Below are 10,234 nucleotides of genomic sequence, written 5' to 3' on the forward strand. Positions count from 1 at the left end.
TCCCAGTCCTGAGTTGTCGTCTCATCATTTCTCCCTAAACCACTTGCAATTATCTACGTCATTGCTATGTGTTTATAAACTAGCCAAACTTCTTCCGAAATTCAACCTATAGCGCGCTTAACCTTTAACCTCGTGCGTCAACCGTCATCTCGCAGTTATGTGCGAGGTTTGATGTTTGTTGTCTAAATGATGTTTGTTGTCTAAATAAATATTTCTATATAAACGTTAAACATAACCAGTTTTAAGCAAATATACTTTATAATCATGATGCAATTACATTCCGGTACAGTAGGTGGCAGAGCGCACAACAGCTGACTGATGCGTTACGAATAAACGGCAAAAAGAGGAAGACGTAACAATAATATTTACAACGCTCATGTGTGTGATGTAAGGTGAGTGTACTTGCGCTTGTGGCATATTTTGAACACAACAGTAGAAATGTTTTACCAGATATTGTGACTTAGCTGGTGTATACATAAAGACGTTACACGACATGTGGCAATTTGCTGTAATTTATTTGTTAGCTAACCTAGCTTTACATGACCTACGATGTAATAGTTTGGGATAATGTCACGGGCTAAATAGCTATGTAGTTAGCTTGTGTGTCACATATTAAGAGGTTCATTTTTACAATAATAGATGTGGCTTGTTAAAACAATGCCTACCAGAGGATAATGTAGGAGACTTCCTGTTAATGCAGGGCAAAGGTGAGCCAAAAGGCTTATTACAAAACTGCGACAATAATTGACAGGGTCTTTTAAAAGCCAGCCAGTTCATCTATAGGAGGCAGTATAGGCTGGGACTATAGACCATAAAAGGTGCTTAGTCACCGTGTGTTTTGTTATGTTATCTTTTTGTTTAATATTGCAGACCTGCAGCACAGTATTGTAAGACAGGTCTCAGATGGCTCTGTGGTTCACATACTTGAATTTACAGCAAACATATTTCAGCATTCATACATTTTTCTTTCTTTTTTTCCAGGAGCCTTCCTTTCATGTTGGCAGTAGAGAACTGAGAAGTGTTTTTCCATCATGGAGGCGGTAGTTGACTTCCTAACCCTGTTTAACATTGAGGCCAGTAGATCAGCTGTGACACTCAGCCTCTTCCTCATTTTTCTGGGTCTTCTCTACTGGTAAGTAAATGCCAGTAGGTTTTTTTTCATAGAACTGAGTGCAAAGGAGTGTGATAGTAAATCTGTAGACAGAAAGGGGTTAAATGTCTGATCTATGTGTATATTATTTTGCCCATAGGTATTCAGTCTATCCTTTTTCAGTCCTCTCTCGATGTGGCATCAGTCATCCAAGGCCAGTACCGTTCTATGGCAACATATTTATGTTTCGTAAGGTGAGACACAAAAGATCTTTACTTTACCTTTACTGCCATATTGTTCACTTTTCTGCAGTTTAATTTAAGCAATTATCCAAATATTTTTGTGTCCAGTAGAGAATTAGAAAAATAATTGGACTGTTTTTCTTTTTTTTCAAGGGTTTTTTCACACCACTGACAGAGCTTATAAAGACACATGGCAGAGTATGTGGGTATGTAATAAACATATTTCTGCTCCCACACAGTGATTAATCTATGGGGGATAAATTCTCCTACAATATGAAATGAGATCAATGCTTTACTGGGTCTCCCACATGCTATATTTTAGTTATTATTTAGGCCGTAAACCAGTGGTGGTGGTGGCAGACCCTGACATGCTCAGACAGGTGATGGTTCGTGACTTTAGTAGCTTCCCTAACAGAATGGTAAGGACATCAAAGCATGTAGACATACAGTATGTGCTTTTTTCGTGAACATAACACAGATTTTTGTGTCGGCCTGTACAGACTATTCGCTTTTCCACCAAGCCCATGTCTGACTGTCTACTTGCATTGAGGAATGAACAGTGGAAGAGAGTGCGGAGCATCCTGACCCCGGCCTTCAGCGCAGCCAAAATGAAAGAAGTCAGATAACAGTGCCCTGTTACTGGGAGAACAGCTACAAAATATTTACCTTTTTTTTCTTTTGTACAATGTCCTTTTGTTACAATAACAATGACAGTCAATTGTTTGAAATTTAGCTTGAAAACCTGGTAGGACCTGAATATTTTATATGATATTAATATATTTATTTTAGTGATGCTGCTCAAATACTCGTAGGTTCAGTCAATAGCAGTTTTCACAAATTACCTTTACCCTTGTAATCTGCCACTCAAATCCCTGCCTGCTTTCAAAGTACATCACATGATCATGTTTTACTTATTTCCTTTAGCAGTTACATTTTGCCTCTGTGTATATGTTTTGCTTCATTTGTTGCTAAATAAGTTTGTTGTCCTTTACTTCTGTGTTTTGGTTATCATTATTTCTGTGTTCTGGTGCAGATGGTTCCTCATATCAACACAGCCATCGATTCCCTGATGAACAACTTGAATGTCCACGCTGAGTCAGGAGAGGCCTTTGACATCCATAGGTAGTCATGAAAGAACATAAAACTAGAGGAATCGTATTTTGTCTCTGCCTTCTCTCACATTTTGTTTGTGTATGTTTTTGTTTAGGTGTTTTGGCTATTTCACCATGGATGTTATTGCCAGTGTGGCATTTGCAACTCAGGTTGACTCACAGAACAACCCAGATGACCCGTTTGTCCACCATGCTCAAATGTTCTTCTCCTTTTCTTTCTTCAGACCCATGATACTGTTTGCCAGTCAGTTAATATCATTACTTAGACTGTAGATATTCATGTAAATATTGCTAGGTCTATAGAGGGTCTTTTTTTGCATTCGGTTGTCATCTCACTCTTGTGTGCTTGTGTGTTTGTGTGTGCAGTGGCTTTTCCTTTCATCATGGTTCCTCTGATGAGATTCATCCCCAGCAAAAGACGAGACGGGATGAATAATTTCTTCATCAACATTATTCATAAGATCATCAAGCAGAGAGAGGAGCAGCCACCTGAGCAGGTGAATCTCACAGATATTTCATAATCTAAAACAATAAAAGCACAACTGTAAAAAAGAATCTTTTGTTATTCAAACCAGTTTAACTATCACGTTTTTGCACATAGAGGCGCAGAGACTTCCTTCAGCTGATGTTAGATGCCCGAACTAGCAAGGAGTGTGTGTCTTTGGAACACTTGGACACAGCAAACGACACTGACGATATCGAACACAGGACCCAGCAGGCGCAGCTGTCTGCCTCAGATCAGGAAAACAGCCATTCTACTCATGCACAGGAGGCACACGCCAGGCGTCCACACAGAAAGATGATGACTGAGGATGAGATCGTGGGTCAGGCGTTTGTCTTCCTCTTGGCAGGCTACGAAACCAGCAGCAACACATTAGCCTTCACCAGCTACCTTCTGGCCATTAACCCTGAATGTCAACGCAAAGTACAGGAAGAGGTGGATGATTTCTATACCAGACATGTGAGTGATTTGCATTAAGATCTGATCTTTCTTTGCTTTTATGTAGATGCAACAGAAGATGACATTTATTTGAATGACATACCTTGTTGCTGTAGGACTCACCAGATTATACAAGCATCCAGGAGCTGAAGTATTTAGACATGGTTATATGTGAAGCATTACGCCTCTACCCTCCTGGATTCAGGTAAAAGAAGATACATTAGTTTAGACTGACTTAACACCATACATTAGGAAGTGCAGTAAAGATTCACTTTCTTAATTCGCAGAGATTTGTCTGTGTCTTATCAAGGTTTGCACGAGACATTGAACATGACTGCGTTGTGAATGGCCAGGTCCTTCCTAAGGGAGCCACACTGGAGATTCCAGCAAGCTTCCTCCATTATGACCCAGAGCACTGGCCAGAGCCTGAGAAATTCATCCCTGAGAGGTTTTTCAGCTGTACCTAAATCTATTCATAAGATGTCTTCTGGACATTGACAAATCACAATAAGTTGTACTAGCTTGTGTTTGCTTCCCAGGTTTACACCAGAGGCTAAAGCCAGTCGACATCCATTTGTGTACCTGCCATTTGGGGCCGGTCCCCGTAACTGTGTGGGAATGAGGCTGGCACAGCTGGAAATGAAAATGGCTTTAGTGCACCTGTTCCACAGGTTCACCATCGTGGCTTGCTCAGAAACTAAGGTATTCTGGAGTGGCTGCTCAGGAAACCAGAAAAAAATAGTAGTTAAGAATCAGTCGTGTAACTTATAGACACATGTCTTTTACTCATTGTTTACAATATACAGACACAGCTTTTTTAAGACATATTTGGCAGTGGCAGATGTTTCTTTTCATCTTTCAGGTTCCTCTTGAGCTGAAGTCATCAACCACACTGGGACCAAAGAATGGCATATATGTGAAAATCAAAAGGAGAGACATGGAAGAAGTGAATTCTCCATCTGATGACTAGAAATATATTCTAATTAGATGGTTAAAAAAACATCAATGTGCTACACTATCACCCTGTCTACTTTTCCATTGTTACTGAAACTCTGCATACCTTTGGTTATCATGGCCATCTACAGTAGTGAACAGCAAAATGAGCCATGGAGATGTTACATCAGGCAGACTGGTGAATACTGTAGGTCATTCTGAACTCCCAGCTGACAGGTTAATCAGTTAGTGGTGACAAAAAGTAAGGGTGAAGGACAAGTGGACAAGAGAGGAAGGAACAAAGAAAGATAATTGTGGTCTTCATGAAACAATAACTCGAACATTTACCTCATTATATAGCAATATTAAGTACGTACTGGCATTATTGTTTTTTTCTGAACAATAGTTTTTGTTTCATCATAAGAAGGTGTTTATCACTGTTTGCACTGTTACATTTTTATCAGGTTGGATTTGCATTAAATGGTTATTTTAAGCCTTCAGGAGGTACTGCAATCAATATACAAGTGTGATAGGAAAAACATGTATCATATAATGATAATGAGCATGTTTCACCAGGAAGTCCAAATGTCCCTATTCTCTAGATCAACCTGAATTTATGACTTGCACATTGTTGCCATGAAAAGGAGCCGTCGTATATTCTACTGCAACTGACATGGAGTTACGATATGTAGGTGCATATTTTGAGGATACAAAGTCAGACTTCTCCTAACTGACCCAAATTTCTCAGTGGTGAGGGGTGAAGCTTTCCATCATTCTTAAAGGAGGACATGCATCCATTTCAATAGGTTTCAAATCAAGTTTGTCCTAGTTTGACTGAGACGCTTGAGATATTTTGCCTTATATAATCTTTTTAACCTTGAGTTTATATGATGAAAGTGATTTATCGATGATTACTGCATTTATTTACTGACTGGGATTGTTTAAATGATGTACATTAACAATGGGTCCAGATTTGTCTTATGTGCACTGTGAAATTAAAAAAAGCTTAAAATAGATCACAATATTTGCAATGTGTTTATTTCGAAACAACCAGTGAAAACCACTACATGTCTACACACCAGATTATTATAATTGCCATAAACATCCACCATTTAGTCAACAGAAAGTATTTGTGAATGAAAAAGCTAATCAGCACAAACGCAGACGTATGGAAAGCATTGGGCTACTCTTGTGGCATTTCTGCTCCGCTGTTTCAGGTCAAAATTAAGACTCACCCCCAACCACAGATTCCTTCTCTAAAATGTATGTGCAAGCAATCCAAACAGTAGTAACAGAATTTAACTCTAAACACAGGATGTTTTTTGTATTACTGCTTTTAACTGTTAACACCTTAACAAGCGTACCACCTGACAAGCTACAGATCATCATTTTTCATCCGGATGAAAACCTTGAGAAAACGCTGCATTGTGATTTATGAGTAATTGATCACATACTCTGGGTAAATCTGGTGTTTTTCAAAGATAACATAAATGCTGGGGTTGCTTTGGTTGTCAACGCAGCTGTCGTAGAGCATTGTGCCAGGTCCTTTTGATGGGGGTCGAGCATAGGCGCTGTTTCCTTTGGTGTACTCCCCCACCAGAACCAGAGCAACAAACACTATCTTGTTTGGGCGTCCTTTGGCCCTGGCATATCTGTCAGAGTAGGATGCATCTCGGGCAAAGTAGCTCCCTTAAAGTGGAAAAAAAGTTGGTCATTTTTTTTGAGCTGTAGTAAAACAGTGGTAGAAGAAGATGAGATTTTTTTTTTAACGACAGATAACAGAAAAGGCTTTTAAATTACAGCCCATCATCATAGATTGAAATATGATCTCCCTCTACCTACCTTTGCCGTATGCAGTTCCATGGACGCCACACATCCTCCAGTCAAAGTTTTGTTCACAAATAGCCTCAATCAGAGACTCTTCTGTCCCGTGGAACAGGTAGAGCCTGTTGATAGAGTTCCCTCCATTCTTCTTCTTCATCTGCTCTTCCTGCCTGAACGCATGATATGAAAATATAAGCTTTTTACATAAAAGTGCTTATTGCGGACTTCTAACTGTTCCGACTGATTTACCATTGGAAGACTTTCCACAGAGAAGGGTTCTGGATCCTTTGGATGCTGTTAATTCTACTCGTAGGCATGGTGCGTTGAAACAAAGTCTCAATTGATTTATAGTCACTTGCAGTTTTTGGGAGATGTATCAGCTGAAGAATAAAGTCATAGATGAAAATGTACTGATATGTCTTCAATGTTTAATAAATGAATATTAAGCAAAATAACACATTTGATAAATATACCTTGTATCCATACTCAGGTAGAGCACTCTTGTCCCAGTTGGGTGGGACAATTCCAGCTGTGGTGGAGTTAGTGCTGACTAATGGTGGACTACAGAGAAAACACATACACATGGCCTTATCAGGTTCTAGTCACTTGAGACCTGGAGATATCAAACCCCACATTTTAAGAACAGACAGGAATCTTTGTCTAGAGTTGAAAATCAAATACCTCTTCTTCACCGCGACGTCTTGAGTGGACACAAAGCGGGGTCTCCTCCTGACCTCTCTCCTGGTTTTGTGTTTTAGATTCTCCTGGTACATCAGCTCAGCTCTGGTTCCATCCTTGAAATGGAGGACGTAGTGCTGCTTGCCAGCACTGAAAGGAATTGCTGCGTCTTTGTCTGCCAGGTACACATTCTCCAGGGTTTGAGAAGTGATGGTGGATGCCTTATCACTGTCACCCTGCAGAGAAGAATAAAAAAAGCAAAAGATCGTTCCACTAAACCTCAGGTATTTTCCGTGGTCCAACTAAAGTAACCGTGAACCCTACACTCACCAGTCCAAACTCTAGCCATGCCCCACCGTCATCCCTCCAGTACCAAACCCACTCAGTTGTAAGAATGTAGTGAGGGGGCTTCAGGACAGAGGAGGCAGTGGACAGGCGTCGCACTGGAGATCCGCCACATGTCATGGTCTTGAAGTCAACTGACTGCACATTAGGGGATGCAGAGCTATAAAAGGAACATACGTTTCCTCATGATGAGTGAAATGGAGGCTTGAGTGAATGAGTGATGTGTTCATTTATTATACACCAGAAATCTGTGTATACCTTTGAAAAGACAATGCCCTGAAAAGCCCTGAGATGGACGATGGTTGATCCATGCAGCTTGTGTTCTGTGCTGGGTCACAGTATGCCTTCTCAACTTCCTCCATGTTAGGCAAGTCCTTCCAGGTCTCACCATTACTGTCCAAAACCTGCCACCTGTAAGGCAGGAGCCAGTGGACACGAACACACGTCTCTTCCAAAACAAAACAAAAACACAGGGCACTAATTTACAAAGTGTTATGCATATGTACATTTTGATTCTCTACTTAGCATAATGTAGTCTTAGTTCTCTCTCTGAGAAAGGAGCTGGAGAACCTGCTGCTGCTTTGAATACAGTCAGGTTAATAAGTATTGGTAAGTACCGTACCACCACATTGAATTTGAAATTAAACACCCACGCTCATAACAGAACAAGCTAACATAATTACAAACATACAGATCGTCTTTAATAGGTTTTTGCTGTTGAGATTGAAAGATCTTCTTGTATTGGTATTTTTGCAGCCTAATGATGGCCTCCTTTATCTGCATAGTTGCACACCTGTTAAGACCTGATGTTGAAGTTCTACTTTACGCCTACCAAATGCATCCAATGCAATCCCAACCCCTCCCTAGCCATTGTTCTTCGGCAAGACCGCACTCCAGTGCACTCACTGGTGTGGCGCGCCTTGCTGGTCACTGTATGACACTGCTTGGCAGCAGCCTTAAAAACAATTTCCCTCTGGGATTATTAAAGTATCTAAAAAAAAATAATAAATAAAAATAAATCTGAACCACCTGCAGGACCTGATTAGTCATGAGGTGACACGGGAACAGGCAACACCTGGCCATGCTTATCAGCCATTTTTTTCCATTACATATAAGCCACAAAATATGTGTGTGTATGAAAATGACTGTAATTCCTAATTTTTAATGTCACACATTTGTCGACACCCTTGAATGTGCAGGTGCTAAATGTCCACAATATTTAAATTTAAATATGAATGAACCTGACTGTAGATGGATATTTTTCTTCACTTACGCACTGTCGGTGTGAGATACCTTTGAAGCTGCAATGTCCACGAATGAAGTAGAGGCAGATTTCACTCCTGTCAGCGTCGGTCTTTGGTTTGGTTGGACAAACCACACTGGTGGGGGAGCCAGGGTTGCTGCGGGAGGCCTGCTGCTGTGAAGGCTGAGGAGTGGGTACTGCAGAGGACACACATTCAGTAACGACTGAGTGCTGCTCTCATCACAAAATGTTATTAAGTAACATCTTTATAAATTACCGGGGGCCACGGTTGCCTGTCCTTCCTGTGTGATGATTAGTTTATTTCTGTAGATTTTGTGCAGGATTTCCTGACTGTATCCTTGGAAATGCTTCATTCCACCCGTGTTAATAGAATGCTGCCTCTTGCATGAATTACCAAATTTACAGTCATCCTGGAAGAAGTGCTGGCAGACATGGAGCTTGGTGCAGCTGGTGGTGAACCTGCACGAGCCATAAAGACCGTCGCCTTTGTTGTAATGAGGGCATATCTAGAAGAGATTTAAAACTGACATCACTGTCTATTGAGCAATGACAAAATTTCACTTTCATTCCCTTTAAACAAGGCCAGTGAAACCTACCTCAGGCAGCAGGAAGGGATCGTTCTGCAGTAGCAGCTGGAACAGCTGTTTCTCTGTCAAATCATGAAGTCCACTCCTTCTCAAAACCTCTGCATTGTGTGGTGAAGCCAAACTGTGGGAGTTTTTACACCTGGACCTGAAAATGGCAGTGCCCCCACCATTTTTTTACTTTTGTTTTCATTTAATGTTAAATGTACTTTTTTCTTATTCTATTCTTCCTCTGTTTTAGTATAGTATTGTTCATCTGCTTGATACTACACGAGAAATTGGATATTACTGCCATCTACTGGTCAAAACAATAAACTTACAATGTATATTATGTAAATCTGACAGTTTCCTTAATAAAATAAATGTACAACATAAAGAAAGTTTCTGTATGGAATTCTAATCTTTAATAGCAAACAGCAACAAACAAAAAAAAGAAAAGAAAAGAAAAGAAAAGAAAAGAAAAGGAAAAAAACATGCAGGTCAATATTTAGTTTAGAATTATTTATTATTTGTTTGTTTTAGTGCACACGTTAAAGTCGGGTGTGACTCTGTGGGGAATGTAGGTCACCGAGATCTAATATTGTGTGTGATCACAAAAAGGAAACACCCATCAGTCTGTCTGCGGGGCTTTAAACTTTAAAGCTCCTGAAACCTGCTCGATTTAATAAACAGACCGGTATGAGTATCATTGTAATCAGAGTACCAATAAAGCTTGGTCAAAGACAAATTATGATCACTCACCCAAAGTTGCAGTCTCCGCAAACAAAATACCTGCAAAGGTGTAACCCGTCACAGCGCGTACACTCTCTCTTCTGACAGAGCCTCAAGCTGGTTTTAGCCACTACCACACTGTCCGGGCTCATGAACTGACCTCTGATGGTTGGTTCTTTGCCTCTGAGAATAGCTATTTTACCATCATCGAACAGCACGCTCCGCAAAACCGAATCTGCTACCGTGAAACTCCGAGCTAACTCTACATCCAGCTCCCTAAAGTCCAAACTTCCCTGGTTGTCGCAGAGAATCTTGATGATTAATTTGGAGACACTCGATGCCATCCTGAAATAAGTCCAGCTCGTTCAGCACTGAAAACACGTAGCCTACTGTGATAAAGCTAAGCTAACTCTAAGCTAAATTTCCGTGCCTTTTTCCCTGAAACATGAAAACGAAACTTTGAAGCAGCAGAGAAGGTGGTGGGCGTTCCTCTAAATAGCAACACAATACA

At 40.5% G+C, this 10,234-nt stretch overlaps 2 protein-coding genes across 2 annotated transcripts; one reads left to right on the top strand and one right to left on the bottom strand.

The window, feature by feature from the left end:
• Positions 1 to 327: 327 nt before the first annotated feature.
• On the top strand, positions 328 to 5,333 carry tbxas1 (thromboxane A synthase 1 (platelet)). Its single transcript, XM_028408506.1, has 14 exons — positions 328 to 392; positions 982 to 1,132; positions 1,251 to 1,344; positions 1,486 to 1,538; positions 1,655 to 1,751; positions 1,833 to 1,949; positions 2,366 to 2,454; positions 2,540 to 2,688; positions 2,811 to 2,941; positions 3,046 to 3,405; positions 3,501 to 3,589; positions 3,695 to 3,832; positions 3,924 to 4,086; positions 4,247 to 5,333. Exons 2-14 carry the CDS (start codon positions 1,032 to 1,034, stop codon positions 4,352 to 4,354), a joined length of 1,689 nt encoding a protein of 562 aa, XP_028264307.1. The 5' UTR covers positions 328 to 392; positions 982 to 1,031; the 3' UTR covers positions 4,355 to 5,333.
• parp12a (poly (ADP-ribose) polymerase family, member 12a) lies at positions 5,334 to 10,194 on the bottom strand. Its single transcript, XM_028408505.1, has 11 exons — positions 9,754 to 10,194; positions 9,025 to 9,160; positions 8,685 to 8,934; positions 8,458 to 8,604; positions 7,423 to 7,612; positions 7,150 to 7,324; positions 6,823 to 7,055; positions 6,615 to 6,702; positions 6,391 to 6,521; positions 6,160 to 6,311; positions 5,334 to 6,006 (listed from the first exon to the last, which is right to left on the bottom strand). The coding sequence occupies exons 1-11, from the start codon at positions 10,065 to 10,067 to the stop codon at positions 5,750 to 5,752; spliced, it is 2,073 nt and encodes a 690-aa protein (XP_028264306.1). The 5' UTR covers positions 10,068 to 10,194; the 3' UTR covers positions 5,334 to 5,749.
• Between the last annotated feature and the right edge of the window lie 40 nt (positions 10,195 to 10,234).

Source organism: Parambassis ranga, chromosome 6 (assembly GCF_900634625.1).
Source record: "Parambassis ranga chromosome 6, fParRan2.1, whole genome shotgun sequence".
Lineage (NCBI taxonomy): Eukaryota > Metazoa > Chordata > Actinopteri > Ambassidae > Parambassis > Parambassis ranga.

Coding starts and splice junctions, on each gene's coding strand:
- tbxas1 (XM_028408506.1), top strand. CDS start 1,032: ATGGAGGCGGTAGTTGACTTCCTAACCCTGTTTAACATTGAGGCCAGT. Junction 2,942..3,045: donor AGGAGCAGCCACCTGAGCAG/GTGAATCTCACA, acceptor TTTTGCACATAG/AGGCGCAGAGACTTCCTTCA. Junction 3,833..3,923: donor GAGAAATTCATCCCTGAGAG/GTTTTTCAGCTG, acceptor TTTGCTTCCCAG/GTTTACACCAGAGGCTAAAG.
- parp12a (XM_028408505.1), bottom strand. CDS start 10,067: ATGGCATCGAGTGTCTCCAAATTAATCATCAAGATTCTCTGCGACAAC. Junction 6,522..6,614: donor TACCTGAGTATGGATACAAG/GTATATTTATCA, acceptor TTTATTCTTCAG/CTGATACATCTCCCAAAAAC. Junction 6,312..6,390: donor CTGTGGAAAGTCTTCCAATG/GTAAATCAGTCG, acceptor TCATGCGTTCAG/GCAGGAAGAGCAGATGAAGA.